General features: G+C 56.9%; 2 protein-coding genes and 1 long non-coding RNA gene across 3 annotated transcripts; 2 read left to right on the top strand and 1 right to left on the bottom strand.

Annotated features, from left to right (window-relative positions):
• Positions 1–214: 214 nt before the first annotated feature.
• Positions 215–6,019, top strand: ADPRS (ADP-ribosylserine hydrolase). The gene is made up of 6 exons (XM_062014582.1): positions 215–461; positions 1,328–1,424; positions 2,764–2,971; positions 3,086–3,270; positions 3,368–3,468; positions 4,066–6,019. The coding sequence occupies exons 1-6, from the start codon at positions 224–226 to the stop codon at positions 4,356–4,358; spliced, it is 1,122 nt and encodes a 373-aa protein (XP_061870566.1). The 5' UTR covers positions 215–223; the 3' UTR covers positions 4,359–6,019.
• A 122-nt stretch (positions 6,020–6,141) lies between these two features.
• LOC133627722 (uncharacterized) lies at positions 6,142–13,187 on the top strand. The gene is made up of 3 exons (XR_009820358.1): positions 6,142–6,674; positions 8,756–8,955; positions 12,414–13,187. It is a non-coding gene; the product is annotated as an uncharacterized LOC133627722 (long non-coding RNA).
• COL8A2 (collagen type VIII alpha 2 chain) lies at positions 10,228–17,240 on the bottom strand. Its single transcript, XM_062014581.1, has 2 exons — positions 17,107–17,240; positions 10,228–12,212 (listed from the first exon to the last, which is right to left on the bottom strand). Exons 1-2 carry the CDS (start codon positions 17,159–17,161, stop codon positions 10,291–10,293), a joined length of 1,977 nt encoding a protein of 658 aa, XP_061870565.1. The 5' UTR covers positions 17,162–17,240; the 3' UTR covers positions 10,228–10,290.
• Positions 17,241–18,028: the final 788 nt, after the last annotated feature.

Below are 18,028 nucleotides of genomic sequence, written 5' to 3'. Positions count from 1 at the left end.
GAGCTTGATGGCAGATGCCGCCTCAAGTTAAAACCCCTCCTTGGGTTTAAAGCAGCTTGGCTTCCACTCCTGGCTTTCGGGCTCAGCGTTAACCACGAGAACCCGAGCGGGAAAGGTTATAAATGTTATAACGGGGGATGTTGAGGCGCTTTTCCCCGCGCCGCCGTCCTCCGCTCCGCCAGGGGGCGCCGTGCGCGGCAGCCGGAGGCGGCGGCGGCTGGAGATGGCGGCGGCGGGGCCGGGGCCCAGCCCGGGCCGGGCGGCAGCGGCGCGATCTCGGCCGCCGCTTTCTCGTTTCCGGGGTTGTTTAGCCGGAGCGTTGGTAGGTGATTGCCTCGGTGCCGTCTTCGAAGGCAGAAGCGTGGTAAAACTACCCGATCTGTTACGATTCCTTCGGGGTCTGGAACCGGCGGCCGGCCCGGCCGAGGAGGGGAAGGAAACGGCCGAGAGCGCCGGGAGAGGTGAGGGGAGCCCCGGGAGCGCGGGGCGGGGGTCTGGCCAGCGGCACATCGCCCTCCCCGCGCCCGCCGGGCCTCAGCACCCACTGACTGCAGCCCGGCGGGGTTCGGGGTGCGGGCGTCCCGCCGCCCCTTCCCCAGGCCCGCTGCCCCTGTGAAACGTGTCCCTGTGCCTCCCCTCAGCGCCGGGCATCTCCCCTGGGACACCTGCGGGCGCTCCCAGCCCTGCTCTGGCGTGTGCTGCCCGTGCCTTTGCTGAGAAGCAGTGCCCAGGCTCTGCTCCGCTCCTCCAGCCGGTGCCTGATGCCCGTGGAGGGAGTTGTGGTTTGCTGCGTTGTGTGAGTGTTGGGTGGGGGTGTGGCAGTGCAGGGCTGTCAGAAGGAACAGCCATACCAAAATAGATAAGGAATAGAGTAAGAGAGGCACAAGGATGGTTATTGAACTCTTAACAAGGGAGGATGGATTCATGTTGGGGTTCTGAGCTGTGCAGCAAGCCCTGTAAACCTTCCCAGGAGGATCTTAAAGGCACTTACTCTGTTGCAGTCTTGTCCAGAAGTGCAACTGTGCTTTTTCATCTCTGCTGAGACAGTGTACGCTGTAAACTGCATGAGAAGGAGACTTGTCTCGCTTGTCCCTGTGTGCCTCTGGATATCAAACCCTTTCTGTTGCCTTTTATTAACCTTGAAGTGTGTTGCCTCTCAGTCTTGTTCTCTGCCTTACTCTGCCAGCTGTGGCTAGTGACAAGCTCAAAGAGCTGGGCAACATCTGGTAGTGTTTTAACTTCAGTTGTACTGGCTTTGGAGACCAGGACAGTGCTGAGAGTGGAGAAGGACAGGGTTGTGATGTCATGTTTTGACCTTGTGTTTCAGAGACACTTTCATACACGGACGACACGGCCATGAGCAGGTCGGTGGTGCAGTCCCTGTTAGCCAAGAGGGAGTTCGATGAAGTTGATATGGCCAAGAGGTAAGGACTGCAGCCAGTGCCACAGGCTGTGTACTGGTGAAGGCAGAACGTGCTTAATCATAGAATGGTGGGGAAGGGCCCTGCATAGCTGCTCCAGCCCCAGCCCCTGCTAAAGCAGCTTCCCCTGGCTCAGGGGGCACAGGAACGTGTCCAGGTGGGGTTGGAAACCTCCTGAGAAGGAGCCTCCACACCTTCCTGGGCAGCCTGGGCCAGGGCTCCCTCACCTCAGCACCAAAGGACTTTCTCCTCCTGTGCCAGTGGAACATTTTGTGTTCCAGCTGATGTCCATCACCCCTTGTCCTGTTGCTGGAGATAATAGAAAAAAGCATTTCCCCATCCTCCTGACACCCACCCTTTAGGTACTTGTAAATATTGCTGAGATTCCCACCCTCATCCTTCTCTTCTCCAGGCTGAACAGCCCCAGGGCTGCAGCCTTTCATCCTCACACACATGTTCCAGCCCCTCAGCATCTGGGTGGCCCTGCACTGGCCTCTCTCCAGCAGTTCCCCGTCTCTCCTGAGCTGGGGAGTCCAAAACTGAACACAGGACTCCAGATGAGGCCTCAGCAGGGCAGAGCAGAGGGGCAGCAGAACTTCCCTCAACCTTAAGATTGAGTCATGACTGTAACCTTCTGTCAAAGGGGACAGAGACTGGCAAAGTCATCGTTAATTTGTGGAGTGGAAAAAAAAAAGGGGCAAGTGATGTTTGTGCTGTAATTTATTGTGTGCTTTGTGCTTTAGTGGTAGCTCAGAGTCTGCTGTGAATGCAGTGGCTGGGCCACGCTGTGCTGCAACCATCTGTGTGTACTCACCTTTGTGGGAAAGAGTGTTTAGAGAGTTCAGAAGCATTTCCTTTCATGTTTATTTGTTGCTGTTTATGTTTGTACTTCCCTTAACTTAGTGGATATTAGTGAGGTCAGCTCCAGCTCGTTTATGAGCCGTTTCCTTTTGGAATCCACAGCCCTGGTAGCATTTGGTTCCACTTAAGGGAGAACACTCATTTGTTTAGAAAACTCTCCCATTGAACTTGAACAAAAGACTTTCTTTGTGGTTGTGACCCACGGAAACATTTCCAGTCTGCTTCTATTTCAAGGCAAAGTTGAGAGGGAAACAAATGGGTTGTGAAAGGTGATGTTTATACTCCCCTTTCCTCTTTTCACACCAATTTTTGGGAGTCATGATTCTTCCCCTGCTGAACTGAGTCACTGAACCCTGCCTGTTGCTGTATCATCTGTGTGTTGCTCATTCACTTCATCAAGTGGCTTCACACAACCTCTTTGCAAGCTTCAGGATGTGTTTTTTCTCACCTGTCTGAACACCTGCTCTCCTGCCCACGCCAGGTTTGCTGAGGAGTACAAGAAGGAACCCAACAGGGGTTATGGGATGGCTGTTGTCAACGTCTTCAAGAAGCTTCTGAGCCCCAAGTGCAACGACGTGTTTGAACCAGCGAGAGCCCAGTTCAATGGGAAAGGCTCCTACGGCAACGGGGGTGCCATGAGGGTGGCAGGCATCCCGCTGCTCTACTCTGACATCCAGGATGTTAAGAAGGTACCATTCCTTTTCCTTTGGGCTCCTCTGCCCTGGGGATCCCTGCTGTCAGTGGGGAGGGTCCCCACCAGCCTCTCTCGGGGAGCTTTGCTGAGGATGTGTTTCCTTTGGCAGTTTGCGAAGCTGAGTGCTGAGTTAACCCACGCCAACTCCCTGGGCTACAACGGGGCCATCCTGCAGGCCCTGGCTGTGCATCTGGCTCTGCAGGGAGAGCTCAGCAAGGAAACCTTCCTGGAGCAGCTCATCAGCCACATGGAAGACGTGGAGGCTGATGATAAGTCTCTTACTGACGCCCGAGCGTAAGTGGCTGTGAGGAGCATCACCGCTGCTGGGGATGGTTTCTTCTGGCTCTGCACAGTCTCTCTCACACTCTCTCATTGTGCTCTTTGTTTCCAGGTTGGGATTTGAGGATTTGCCATTTTCAAGGCGTCTAAAGAAAATAAAGGAGTTTTTGGAGCTCAGCAGTGTTCCAAAAGCCGATGTGTTGTTTGAGTTAGGTAAGTACCTTTCTTTCTACAAGTATTAGGAAAGAGCTGGCAGCAGGACTGACTCAGCAAGCTTGGTTTGTGTGTCCTTCCCTGGATTACCACTTGGGCTTCTGCTGCCTGTCAGGCACAGAATGTGCTGGAGAGGCTGCCTGTGCTCACCCTGATGCTCTGAGTCTTGACCCAGTGATTCCCTCTCTGAATCAGTATCATATGTCAGTATTCTAAGATCTCGTCTTAATCATAGAATTGTGGGAGTTGGAAGCAACCTCTAGAGATCATCTAGTCCAACCTCCCTGCTAAAGCAGGTCCACCTAGATCAGGTCACACAGGCTGTCAGATGTTTGTACTGGATGGGAATGGGTTAGATGTGTGTTTCCAGACTCTGCTGGTGTAGCAGGGAGTTGGCCTCCAGGATGTGAGCAGCTCTGAGGAACTGTGGGGAGGCTTCTGAGACACAAACTGCCACACCTCATCACAATAAAATCAGCAGTCCTGCTGGTGAAAGCAACCGGCAACAGGAGCCTGCAGTTAGGAGTAAAAAGGTGCTTCTGTGGGAAGGAAGACACAGGTGTTGTGCAGCACTGAAGATGGCTGGTTTTGTTGCAGGCAATGGCATTGCTGCCCTACGCTCTGTCCCCACTGCCATTTACTCCTTCCTGCGCTGCATGGAAGCGGATCCAGACATCCCCGACCACTACAGCAGCCTGCAGAGAACCATCATCTACTGCATCTCCCTGGGTGGAGACACAGACACCATTGCTACCATGGCAGGAGCCATTGCAGGGGCGTACTATGGGGAGGAACAGATACCCCCAAGTTGGGAGCAGAGCTGTGAAGCTTTTGAAGAGACGCAGAAGTTGGCAAATAGCTTGTACGAACTCTCCTGCCAGCGGCTCTGAGGGCAGAGGGAGCTGTGTTTGCTGCGAGCAAAGCGAGTGGGCACCTCTGCTTGGCTGGGCAGAAGGCTCGTGGTGGATCCATGCCATCTGCAGACACCACTGGAGCCTCCACCCCAGAGGCATGACTGCTCCTGGGAGTTGGGAGCTGGAGGCAGGAGCTGGTTTGGGAGAGAGGGGCCGTACCCTTCGGATGGGGTTCAGCTGGGAAGGGGCTGCACATCGTGCTTTGGACAGCAGGTGCATCTCCTCTGATGTGTGCAGCAGTGTCTCATCTTTCACAAGATTTCTGTCCCACCCTTGTGCCATGGTTGTCATGACAGTTCCTCAGTGGGTGTCCAACCCCACACTGGCTTTCTTGCTGTTTTCCTCTGCTCCTGTGTGTTGTGGCCTTTGTTTCAGCTGTCAGGGGCCTTTCTGCACACCCCTGGTACCCCACTGGTTCACACGCAGCTGAGCAGCTAGGATGGGAGCCTGGAGGATGTGCTGATGGTGGCATGGGACTTCACCTGTCTGTAGAGGTTAGATCTCCTGGGGGATTCACTTAAAGTGCCAGAGCTTGGCAAAGGGATTTCTTTGCATTGCCAATGGCATTTTAAGAAGTGCCCTTGGTGGGTGCAGACACAATCCCAGTCAGCTCATGGTCACCGTTGGAAGAGGCTGTAACTGATCAGTGCTCCTTTGATGTTCTTTGCTCTGCAGTCCTCCCAACCTTCAATATTCTCTGCCCTCCACACTGCTGCAGCTACTCCAGCTATTCCTTTCTCCCTCATCTGTGCGTCCTGCATGTTGTCCTGTGTGTGCCCAGAGCACCAAGTGGGGTTGCTTTTGAAATCACTTGTGAAACCTGGTGTTAACACACAGATTCTACTCCTGGTTCTGCTGTAGTCAGTCACAAACCAGCTCAGTGGGAAGCAGGTATTAACTTCTCACAGCCTTAATGGGCTGAAAATAAAGGGAAAGGTAGATGAATTGGGGGAGGATTCAGCAGAGTTTGCTGTTGGTCAGCCAGCAAAGCTGTGTTGTTCCAGAGTATCAAGTTTAAAACCTTTGCTCAGTGGAGCTGGTCAAAAAGGGAATAACAGCTTGGGCATGGCATGTCTGAAAAAGGGATCAAAACTCTTTTAATGATTGAAAACCAAAGGGAAGAGGTGAGCAGTCACTGTGTGGAAATGGTTCTGAATGTGCCAGTGTAATTCTCTCTGATCTGCAGTGGGCAGCAGCTGATCACTGGGAGTGTGTCAGGCTCTGCCCACATCTGGCTGCAGCAAGTTGGTCCAGTTTCTCCTGCAATCTGCTTCCTTCCAGTGCCAGTCACCTGTGTGATTCTTTAATGGGTTTTCCTCGTGTCAGTGAGTTCCTGAGAACATGTGGAATTGTGCTCTGGTGTGTGTTGATGTCTCGTGCTGCAGGTCTGAAGTGTACAATGTCAGGTGTTTCACCTTCTGCCAAAAGTGTGAACACATTCACTCTATCATTTAAAAGGAGATACTTTCCTTTTAAAGCAGCTTTAGCATTTTAAATGTCTGGAACTCATGAAGAGCAGAAGAGCTCTTGTTTATAAACTATAGCTCACGTTAGGCCAGAATTTCAATGTCTGCTAAAACATTTAGCTCTGACTTTCTTGGAAAGAAATAAAGTAACTTAATTATCTTTGTTAATTAGCCACTGCTGCTGTGTTTTCATTCAAGTCATGAAGTTGTGCTTCCGTGCTAAAGGACAAGAAGAGTCATATGAAAAACCTCTGGGTTATTTCTCTGCACCTCACACTTTGGGACTCAACCTGAAACTGCTTTGTTACAGCTTCTTGAAATCCTCCTGTAGGAGCGGAATGGAGGTTGTTTGGTGCTGGTTAGAGACTTCTTGCATGTAGCTGGGACTTGTGCTTAGTTTGGGGTGAGTTTTGGCACTGAAAATGTGCTGTAGAAACTCCAGTCAGGTGGCCAGGATTGTCTGCCAGCAGCGTGGGGTGGCTGAGGTTTGTAGGAGCTCCTGGGTCACAGAATCTCGAGGGTTGGAAGGGACCTCAAAAGCTCATCCAGTGCAACCCCCTCCCAGAGCACGACCACCTGGAGTAGGGCACACAGGAACTCGTCCAGGTGGGTTTGGAATGTCTCTACAGGAGACTCAAACATCCGTCATGTGTGTTGCAGGAGAGGTCCCATCCCTTTGCTGTGCTTGCAGTGAGTGCATGGAGGGAGCTCAAGCTGCTGGAGCCCAGTGCCACGGTCCTGCAGAGACCAGACCTGCACCAGCAGCCAGGCTGCTCTGGAAGGGTGGCACCTGTGACGACATCTCTTCCTCCAGATAAGAGATTAGGTAGGAAGACATATTTTCCTCTCTTCTTTGTACTTTTTAGCCTCTGAAAGTGATTTGCTGACAGGTGATGGACATTCTTTTACCTGCTGCAGAGCTGCCTGCCTTTGCCCCTGGGGATGTGGAGGCTGGCTGTGGACACAGTAGCAAAAAGACATGGAAGGGGAAGGGAATTCCCAACACTGTGACTTAAATCCCTCACATTAATAATGGCCAGTCTGGAAGGGTCCAGATTTCATCCTGTTTTAAACAAAATGAACTCCTGGAGACAGAAATCCTTTCCTTACATCACAAGAAACAGGCAGTACCTCCTCATGTAGAAATCCAGACTTAGGAAGCAAATCCCCTGGGCTGCTGGGAACAAGTGAACTGGATTTGAGAAGGAAACAGGGCAAGAGGTCTGTAGGGTGATCTTACTAGCAGGGCAGAGCAAGCTCAGCACTCGTGGGACAAAGGCACAGCTGAGACCAAGCTTTTATACAATAAGTTTTATTGATGTTTTGTCAATACAATCAAGTACTGTAGTTTTTAGTTCTGAAGAGAAGGCCAGTTTCTGATCACAAAGAGTGCATTTCAAACCAACTTGGACTATGACAGACAGTGCACGTAGTAAGTATTTACAAAACTAAACCCCTCTATATATAGTAGGTTAGGAAGGAAGATACTAGAGGCAAGGGTTTTTAACAAAAATAGTAAGGATTTGTATATAAAAAAATGCACCTTGTAATGCAGTTTTCATCATTAAAAATTAAGACATACTTCATCCAACCCAACCTTTCTTCTTTCATTGCTGTGGATGAAACCGAAGCCCCACGCGCTCACACACACGACAGGACAGAATCCTTCCTGCTGGCAAACATCACCCACTCGCTACTCCAAATTCCTCCTGACAGTGTCTGCTTTCCTGAACAGCTCCTCCCCCCCTCACCCTGTGCATCGTTTTCCTTTCTGCTAAGCTAACTCTATGTGCCTGCAACATCTCTGCCTTTCCATTTCTAACAGGTTATATAGCAGCGGGGGGTTGGTTATGGTTTATGCTCTGCACGTTGAAGGGAAAGTGAAATTGCCAAACGATTATCTACAGCACTGAACGAGTTAACGCCGCGGGGTGCTCACACTGACTGCTTTTGTCATCGCTTTTTTCTTTTGCCAGCTAGAACGAGAAGTTGCGTGTGAAACAGAACAGGGGTGGAGCTTAAGACAGTATAAATAAGTCACTTTGCTGAGTACCGGGAGGGGAAGCTGCCGCCCCGACCCGCCCCAGCACGGGGCTGGCCCAAGCAAGCTCTGGGGCTGGCCCAAGCTCTGGAGCTGGCCCAAGCAAGCTCCGGGGCTGGCCCGAGCTCTGGGGCTGGCCCAAGCAAGCTCCGGGGCTGGCCCGAGCTCCTGGCCCGTCGCCTGCGCGGTGCCGGCGGGTGGGAGCCAGACCCTGCTGCCGACCCGCACCTCTCCCCTGGCAGCCGCTCGAGTCCCTCCAGTCGAGATGCTTCACTAAAGGAGAGCCAGGTGCCATCCTCCCACCCTCCCCTCCAGGCCTGGGCATAGTAAAAACATCTGAGCTTCCACTTTTAGTTTTAGGGACTCTGTGTGTGGCTCATGCTGGGAAAGAACCCGTTATGATTAAAACCCAAATGGCCTCCATACCCCTCTGCCTTCAGGAGTTACCAGCATCCCGTGGGATCAGATCCTTTCAGCTCGGGAAGGTTTCAGCTTCACATGCAACTTGCAGCTCTTCATGTGGAGCAAAATCCCGGGAGGGGGACAGGCCAGCCCAGCCCCAGCCGGGCAGCAGCTGAAGTGCTGGCCTCCCAGCTCTCAAGTTCCTTCTTGTGTTTCATTTGAATGATTAGGTGTGTTTGCAGAAGGAAGCCTTGGCTGGCAAGAGGCAGAAACACAGGACAGGCTTAAGGAGAAAAACCAAACAAAACAGAAAAGTCGCTTTAAATATCTCATCCAGTCCGCCTGGAGAACGACCCCGAGTCCCAGCCTTGCTGCGCTTCTTTGGCCATTGAACAGGCTTTAGGAAGGTTGAAGGGTGATGGTTGCTCAGCTGCTGAACCAAACCTATTGCTTGTTTTCCTCAGGGCTTGTGCCTTGGTGGAGGGACGTGTGAGGCGTGTGGATTCACTTCAGCAGCCTGGGATGGGAAGAATCTTTCCTTTCCTGGAAGTGCAAGTGGCCGTGAGGAAATCTGCAGAGCAGCTCCCTCTACCAAAGGGCAGAGCAGCCCAGGTGGGCAGCATCCCTGCAGACCTTGCCCACAAACCTTGTAGCTCATATCCAGGTTGGTAACATTTCAAAGCATTTAGTTGGTAACACCAGACCAAGGTGATGCTTTCTGTGGGGTCTTTGAGCTCAGTCACAGACGGGCAGCCGGAGCCTTGGACAGGGACATATTGCACTAGGTTTGTCAGTATCATTAAGTAGCTCATAGCACCGTTGGAGAATGACTGAATGGAAACTTAGAAGGAATGCTATTTTCTTTAATTAAAAAGGCCCCCAGAGAGAGGAGGGGGAGGGGAATCCCAATGCAAAAGTCTGCACATCCCAAAAGAGTGAGACAGTAAAAGCAAGTTGTCCATAAGTGGCACTTGGGAGAAAGCACAACGAAACCTTCCGTCAAGCCAGGCTGGAAGAGGCCCCGTGAGCACTGCAGTGCCACTCCTGTGTGGTCAAGGCATCAGGTGCTCACCAGGCACAGCGAGTCTTTGGGCTGCAAAGAAACAAGAGAGGACAGAAGTAGCCCTTGGACTTTGCCAGTAGATGCATTAAACCCAAGAGAGAGGATGGTTGTTCATCACAGGGGTCCCACCTTCCCTCAGCAGCTCTGGAACAGGTCATCTGTCATCCTCCAAATGCCGGCCCCTGGCTGTCTGAAAGGTGGTTAAAATCAACATTTCCTTCTTTGTAAGAAGGTGCTTATGCAAAGTGTTCCACTGGGCTGCTTTTCTCTTCTGATTAGAAATCCAGCCATGCTGAATCCAGAGTGAATCGAGGAGACTGCCCCAGAGCCCACCTGAGCAAGGAGGCATCAGGGACACAGGAACTTGGGTGTCTGATGGTTGGGGAAGGAAATGTCCTGGTCCCCTCGTGGGTCTCGCTGCTGGGCAGGTTTGTGTAAGTGCCTGGGACCTCTGTGCTGCTTAGCAAACACCCCATCCATCGCAACAGCCGTGTTTGGTGCTCCAAATGGGAAACAAGGGCCCTGGGTTACAAACCAGGTGGGTCTGCTCTTCCCAACCGCCCTCTCCGGGTCCCAGGGCGGTTTCCTGCGGTTCCCAGATCGCTGCCATCCCAAGCGCCTTCCTGTGTTTGATGTTCAGTCACGAGGGTAAAGCTGATTCCAAAGAAGCTCAGGAGGTCACTTCCCTCCCTCCTCCAGAACAAAAACCAAGAAGGAAAGGTGTCTCCTTCCCCATTCACCCTCCTGACTCGTGGATCAAACAGCCTGAAGCGAGGTCCCACGCCGACGGCTCTTCCCAGTGATTGCTCCTTGTTTTACTATTCACTTCTTTAAAGAAAAAACACCTTCTTTTATAAAAAACAAACCAGACAGAACAACAACAACAAGACAGTTTATGGCTAAAGTGGGTGAGCAGGAAACGTGCCCCTACAGCCGTTATGTGGGGCAGAGCAGGAACCCGGAGAAGGAGGAGTGGATGTATTCCGTGGAGTACAGCCCGTTGGCCTGGTCCGAGGGCATCTGCACCCACACTTGGTCGTTCTCCTTGAGTTCCAGCACGGCGCTGCCCGAGGCCTGGTCCAAGTAGCCCTTTTTGTACTCGTCGTAGGTGTAGGTGGCTGGCACGTTGTTCTTATACAGCGCCACCCACACGTTGGTGCCTTTGACGTGCACGTGGTAGGCAAAGTAGTAAACGCCGGCGATGGGGCAGGTGAAGATGCCGGTGACGGGGTTGTAGCCGTTGTGCCCGTTGTACAAAGTCCGGTCGAACTTGACCGGCATGCCCGAGGCGGGGAAGGGGGAGCTGAGGATGGCGGTGAAGGCCGGGGCGATGCGCGCCGAGATCTCCCCGCGGCCGTACTGCGGTTTGCCCGCCTTGCCGTTGCCCAGCACGGCTCCCTCCACGCCGCCGTCGGGCAGGTGCAGCCCGGCGATGCCCGTCTCGTCCAGCACCCCGGGCGCTCCCGGCGGCCCGGGCGGCCCTGGCGGCCCCGGTGGCCCGTTGAGCCCCGGCGTTCCCGGCATCCCCGGCGGGCCGATGGGGCCGGCCATGCCGGGCTCGCCGTTCTTGCCCTCACCGGGAACCCCAGGCAGCCCGGGCTCCCCTTTCAGCCCCGGTAACCCCTGAGGCCCCATGGGGCCCGCGGGCCCTTGCAAGCCCGGGATGCCGGAGGGGCCCCTGAGCCCCGGCTGCCCGGGGATCCCGCCGTCCCCTTTCGGCCCGGGGCCGCCCGTCAGCCCCGGCACCCCCGGCAGGCCGATGAACCCCGGCTCCCCTTTGGGACCCGCCGGCCCGGGGGGACCCAGCGACCCGGGCAGGCCCCTTTCTCCCGGCACCCCCGGCTTCCCCGCGAAACCGCTGGGGCCCTGGTCCCCGCGCAGCCCCGGCAGCCCCGGCGGCCCGCTCGGCCCCACATCCCCTTTGGAGCCAGGCAGCCCGTGCTTGCCCGGCAAGCCCATGGAGCCCGGCGGGCCCGGCGGCCCGATGATGCCAGCGGGGCCCGGCTCCCCCGGCTCCCCGTCGACACCGGGCTCGCCCTTGTCGCCGATGACTCCCGGCGCCCCGGGCTGCCCGCGGTCTCCCTTTAGGCCGGGCAGTCCTGGCTTCCCGTAGCCCGTGGGGCCCGGCAGCCCCGGGAGCCCGCGGATGCCCGGCTCTCCCTTTGGCCCCACGGGGCCCTGGATGCCCGGCACCCCCGCGGCGCCCGGGACGCCGATGCCATCAATGCCGGGGGGCCCGCGGGGCCCTGCGGGGCCGGGCTCCCCTCCCAGGCCGGGGCCGCCCGGGGGTCCCATCTCGCCCTTCTCCCCCGGCGCTCCCGGCAGCCCGGCCAGGCCGGGTTTCCCCATGCCGACGGGCCCCGGGGGCCCTGCGGGGCCGGGAGGGCCGCCGTTGCCCCGGGGCCCGGGCAGCCCAGGCTTCCCCATGCCGTTCTCACCCTTCATCCCTCGCTCGCCGCGGGGACCCGGCTCTCCCTTCGGGCCGGGCTCGCCCCGGAACCCCGGCAGCCCGGGGCCGCCCTGGGGACCCGGCTTCCCGTTGACTGAGATGCCGGCCGGCCCCGGCAGCCCCGGGGGGCCGGGCAGTCCTCTCGGGCCTTGCTCTCCTCGCACGCCGGGCTCGCCCTTGGCTCCGGGCATCCCCTTCATGCCGGCCTTCCCGGGCAGCCCCGGCATGCCGGGCTTGCCGATGCCCGAGAAGCCGGGCGGCCCGGCGGGCCCGGGCTGGCCGTGCATGCCCGGCTTCCCCGTGCCCGGCTTGCCTGGGTAGCCCGGCGGCCCGGGGGGGCCACGGGGGCCAGGCTTCCCCGGCGGTCCTGGCTCTCCTTTGAGGTCCATGGGCAGCAACGGTGGCATGTCTGCGGAGAGAGGGGAGAGACGGGGGCTTTACTGGTGGGCAGAGGAGGGTGCTCGGGGTGCTCCAGCCAGGGCTTGGGCACTACCTGGCTCTGGACTGGTAAGATTAAACATGGCCACAGTGGCCTCGGCTGTCTTGAGGCAGCACCTTGGCCCAAGCCCAGGGTACTAATGCAAGCTCTACTCCATCCTTCCCTCCACAGCGTCAGCAAGAGCAGCAGTGGCTCTGGCAGTGTGCCTTTGTGATGACATACTGTGGGGGGTTTTGAGGAGCTGGATTGCGCTGCCTCACTTCCCAGGGGATTCATCGCTCCTGCCCAGGCTCAGCTGAGAGGATGGCGACAGAGCGAGCCGAGATCATAATCCCTCCACCTCATCCCTTGAGTCCAAGGCCTCAGGAAACCTTTAATCCTTTTGGATTGTAAAGAAAACTTTTGGACATGTACTTGAGAGAGCAAAGAGGTGATGTGTGTAGGGGTTAAGACATGCCCATGGCTGGCTCAGCTCCCGTGTCCAGCAAGGCAGAGAAAAACTCCCCCAAGTGATGGAGGACAAGAGGAAAAGCCAATAGCTGCGAGGGAAAAGCAACCTCAGTCACATCCACATGAGTCAGCCCAGCTGGGAATAGGCCAGAACCACTTGACATGTAAAGAATTTATAGAGGTTCTCTGCAAACAGATGTAAGAAAGAAGCTAATGGGCTGAGAGACTACAAAGCTGGGGAGATTCCATGGCCACCACAGCCTGGGGCTTGAAGCAGAGAGGTGAGTGTAAATAGCTCCTCGGGGCTGTCCCAGGCAGGGAGTCACTGCCCATGTGACAGCAAAAACAGGTGAGAAAGAGTAAATCTGGCAGCTGGGTGTAGATGGGTCTGTGATAAGAAATGTGAAGGACAGGAAAGGGCTTTGACAGAGAATGGAATCACAACATGGTGGGGCTACAGCAGCTTCCCCTGGCTCAGGGGGCACAGGAACGTGTCCAGGTGGGGTTGGAAACCTCCTGAGAAGGAGCCAACACACCCTCCCTGGGCAGCCTGGGCCAGGGCTCCCTCACCTCAGACCCAAAGGAGCTTCTCCTTGTGTTCAAGTGGAACTTGTTTTGTTCCAGCTTGTGCCCATCACCCTTTGTCCTGTCACTGGACACAGCAGTAAAGTGTCCCCCCATCCTCCTGACACCCACCCTTCAGGGATGTATCACCATTGATGAGGTTCACCCTGAGCTCAGGCTTCTCTTCTCCAGGCTGAACAGCCCCAGGGCTGCAGTCTTTCCTCCTCACACACATGTTCCAGCCCCTCAGCATCTTGGTGGCCCTGCACTGGCCTCTCTCCAGCAGCTCCCTGTCTCTCCTGGGCTGGGCAGCCCAGCACTAGATGCAGGACTCCAGCTTGGACCCTGTGTGTTTTCCCTTTGGTCATGGAAACAATCTGAGCATATCTATGTATCAAAGCCTGGCCCCTATCCTAGACTGTAACAGAGGTCACTTGGCTGTGTTGATGAAGGAAATGCTTGTCTGTCACAACATTGCCACTGGATTCCTACAAACCTCCTGCTCCTCACCCCAGCAAACAGTGTGGGAAGGAAACACAAAGGTGAAGCATTGCACTGGAGCAGAGTTCTGGGGTTTGAATTCTGGGGGAAAAAAAACCCTCCAGAAAATTCCTTCCATGTGTTTTCTCCTCCCCCCCCCCACCCCCTTTCTTTCTCTCTTTTTGCCATGGCTTGAAACGAATTCGTTTTCTGGGTCATTCTGCATGGACTCAGAACAAGGATCTAGAGCTGAGCCTGTGAAGGAAGCAAAAAGCCCCCACACTCTCACACAAGGCAGTGAAGAGAAACACCAGGCCAGAGCTGCCAGCTCTGCAGGCAGCCAAAAAAGCAAGACAGGAAAACCAAAGCGGGGCCGTTAGCGGAGAGAAACTGGGCCATGGCAGCCCCCGGGGTGTCCGGTTTCAAAAGGCTGTGTCTCACCACAGCAGCACGTCTGGGAGCTCAGCAGCTCACAGCAGCAGCACAGCCTTGTGTGCTCCCCTCCAAGCATCAACAGAGCTGCTAGAACGTTAATGCTGAGAGGCAGCTGGGGCAGGGGAAGGAGAGGGCACGGCCCCTCCCAGCTCTGACCCTGGGCACCACAGAGCTGTTCCCCCGTGAGGAGCGTGGACAGGCTGAGGAGGAGCCTGCAGCCCCTGGGGAGTTGTGTTTGTCCTGGCAAAGACCCCCCCCAGCCCCCCTCCAGTGCAGTGTGGACTGGCTGGCAGGGGAATAATCAATCCAGGGAGATGGGAAGTGGTTCCCAGCCACGAGCCGTCAGCAGCGGGGCTGGCGAGCGCGGCCGGATGACGCTGCGGGAAGGAGAGGTTGGCTGCTCCATGGCAGAGCCTGGCCCAGCTCATTCCAGAGCCTCTGCCAAGCCCTGTCTCGTGAGAATGAGTTTCACAGGGATGTTGTGTGGGACTGAGCTGTTGTGTGGGAGCAGAGTTGCTGCAGCTCATCCCATGCTCCCGGTGCCGTGGCTGTCCTGAGGCTCAGCACAGGACCCGCAGCCCCTACAGCTGGAGCTGTGTGCGTGGGGACAGCAGTGGGATGGGAGCAGGGCTGCAGAAACAACCATGGAAGTGGCAGAGGCTCCCCATGAGCAGGAGGTGAGGAACCCAGAGGCCTCTTGTACACACGCAGCACCAGCAGCCCCGCAGAGATTGCAGGGTTTAGGGATCCGAGGCAGCAGCCACCCAGGCAGCGCAGCCTTGAAAGGAGCCTGGGCTCCCCACAGAGCTTGCTCAAGCCTGAGGAGATGGAAAGGGCTCTTTTGCCTCTGCAGCTGAGGCTGCTGCCCTGGGATGAACTCTCTGAACTGTTACAGGAGGGGAACTTCAGACTCTGCTGGCAGAAACTCCTGCCCTGGGTTGGGGTGCTGCTGGCTGGGCTCCCCGTTTTCACAGGGCAAAGCCAAGCTCCCCAGGTCTACTGCATCAGCAAAAGTGTAGCTGCAGGAGCAGGGACTGTCCCCTGTGCTGGGCCCTGGGGAGGCTGCAGCTCCAGGGCTGTGTCAGTGCTGGGCCCCTCACTCACTGCCACAGGGACACTGAGGGGCTGCAGCGTGGCCAGAGCCGGGCACAGAGCTGGGGAAGGGGCTGGAGCACAAGGGGCTGGGGAGGGGCTGAGGGAATGGGGGTGTTGAGCCTGGAGAAGAGGAGCCTGAGGGGAGACAGCAGCACTCTCTGACACCCCCTGACAGGAGGATGCAAGGAGCTGGGGGTCGGACTCTGCTCCCCAGTAATGAATGACAGGACAAGAGGAAAGGGGCTCAGGTTGCCCCAGGGGAGGTTGAGGTTGGAGCTGAGGCAGAACTGTTTCCCTGAGAGGGGTGTGAGCCCCTGTGCCAGGCTGCCCAGGGAGCTGGGGCAGTGCCCAGCCCTGGAGGGATCCCAAAGCCGTGGGGCTGAGGTGCTGAGGGCTGTAGGTCAGTGCTGGGCTGGGCAGGGTGAGGGCAGGGCTGGGACTGCAGCAGCTCCAAGGGCTTTAACAACCCAAATGATTCTGTGATTCCAGGTCCCACCAGCCCAGAGCTGCCTCCACGAACCTGAGCAGTGTGTTAGGAGCTGAGAAGGTGTCCAGCACCCTGAGCACACCAGCACTGCCTCTCACTAGGTGGCACCCGCAGGCTGGTGGGAGCCCCCGGGGTCAGTCCTGGCCCCACAGACGGGGGTCCCAGCCCGGGGGGGCCCTGCACAGCTCCCTGCCAGCTCAGGGGTAACCCTCCAGGGCACGGCACGGCCCTGTGCCGTCGCGGCGAGTCAGCTGAGCTCCCCGAGCAGGGCAGAAGGCCAGCAGGGATTTTCCTTGCCAAATCAGAAGTTAAGCAGAGATGGGAGCTCAAAGGGATCCAGGAGGCACCGGCTTCCCCAGCCCCGCTCAGGCTGCTGCTGCCCCCTGCCCCTCCTCTCTCTCTCAGGGGGTGTAGCAGAGTGATGCCCAGGGCACTCCCGTGCTCTGCCCTGCTTCTGTGTCCCCTCTAACCCATGCCAGCTCCAACATGGCAAAGCTCTCACCCAAACCCCACCTGGCAGAGAGCCCATCGTGCTCCCTCCTGGCCCTGCCACGGGCAGAGCTGCTCCACAGCAGCGCCAGTGCTCCGATGCTCAGGAAGAAAGAGCAGGGAGGGGGGAAGAGAAGGAAAACCAGCAGGGAGATATTTGAATCCAGTCCCACCAGCAGCTGAAATGTTCCTGCACTATGCTGGAAGGTTTTGTCTCTGGCTGGGATTCAGAGAGCAGCTTTACAACAGCTGGGAAGGGGGCAGGGAGGGGGGCTTGTAGCCTTGCTTCGGCTCCAAGTTTTGCTGTGTGTTTTCTGACACATGTGCTGAGCTGAACTCCTGATAAGCCACTCAGCCCAGCAGTAAATCAGCCACTGGCAGCTGAGCCTTCTCTAGTTTCTCCTCCCAGAGCCAAGACTTCAGCTTCCCGGAGGGTCCAGATCTGTGTGAACCCTCAGGGAGGGCTCCAGCAGCTCTTCCCGAGGGCCAAGCACTGACCTGATGGGTCTGGGCACCTGAATCCCGGCACTGTGCCAGGCTGCCCAGGGAGCTGGGGGAGTGCCCAGCCCTGGAGGGATCCCAAAGCCATGGAGCTGAGGTGCTGAGGGCCGTGGGTTAGTGCTGGGCTGGGCAGGGGGAGGGGAGGGCTGGGACTCCAGGATATTCAAGGGCTTTTCCAACTCAAATGATTCAATGATTTTGTGCCTGTCCTTGTCCTTCCACACTGGGTTGACACAAACAACCCCTCTGTGCTCAGCCAAAGATGCTGTGCCAAGCCGCTCCCCAGAGGCACCGACCCCCAGGGAGCCGCAGCCCCTTCCCCCGTGCTGGCAGCCCTGTGCCCACCCCCAGACTCAGCCTTACCCAGGTACTGCCCTTTGCCTTCGCGGAAGGGGGGTCCCAGGGGTCCCTTCACCATGGGCTGCAGGTACTTCACTTGTGCATATCCCGCTGCGCCGCCTCCCGCTGCCGGGCGAAGACCAACCACCGCCAGCAGCAGCAGCAGCACCGCGGCGTCCGGCCCCATCCTGCTGCCCAGGGCTCCTGCGGGCAAAGCGACAGTGAGAGCGGGCACAGGCAGCTCCAGCTGCATCCCCCCACCCCAGGGCAGCTGGAACCACAGCAGGATCCCAGCGGGAGCACAACGCCCTCAAAACTGCCTTTTTGCTACAGCAGCTTCCCCTGGCTCAGGGGGCACAGGAACGTGTCCAGGTGGGGTTGGAAACGTCCTGAGAAGGAGCCTCCACACCCTCCCTGGGCAGCCTGGGCCAGGGCTCCCTCACCTCAGCACCAAAGGAGCTTCTCCTTGTGTTTCAGTGGAACTGTTTGTGTTCCACTTTTTGTCCATTACCCCTTGTCCTGTCACTGGAACAACAGAAAAGTGTCCCCCCCCCCTCCTCCTGACACCCACTCTTCGGGGATTTATCACCATTGATGAGGTTCACCCTGAGCTCAGGCTTCTTTTCTCCAGGCTGAACAGCCCCAGGGCTGCAGCCTTTCCTGCTCACACATATGTTCCAGCCCCTCAGCATCTTGGTGGCCCTGCACTGGCCTCTCTCCAGCAGTTCCCTGGCTCTCCTGAGCTGGGGAGCCCAGAACTGGACACAGGACTCCAGATGAGGCCTCAGCAGGGCAGAGGAGATGCCCAGTTAATCCCTGGTTTATAAGCAATGACCATCCATGGCCACACAGCAGATCCTTCCAGAGGCTGCTCTGGGGTTATGCCTGTGTTGGGCTTCCTTGATGTGTTTTTCATATATATAAGAAGAGGGAGAAAAACAGGGCA

This window comes from Colius striatus, chromosome 24, assembly GCF_028858725.1.
Source record: "Colius striatus isolate bColStr4 chromosome 24, bColStr4.1.hap1, whole genome shotgun sequence".
NCBI lineage: Eukaryota > Metazoa > Chordata > Aves > Coliiformes > Coliidae > Colius > Colius striatus.
This window is presented reverse-complemented; position numbering and strand designations above follow the sequence as displayed.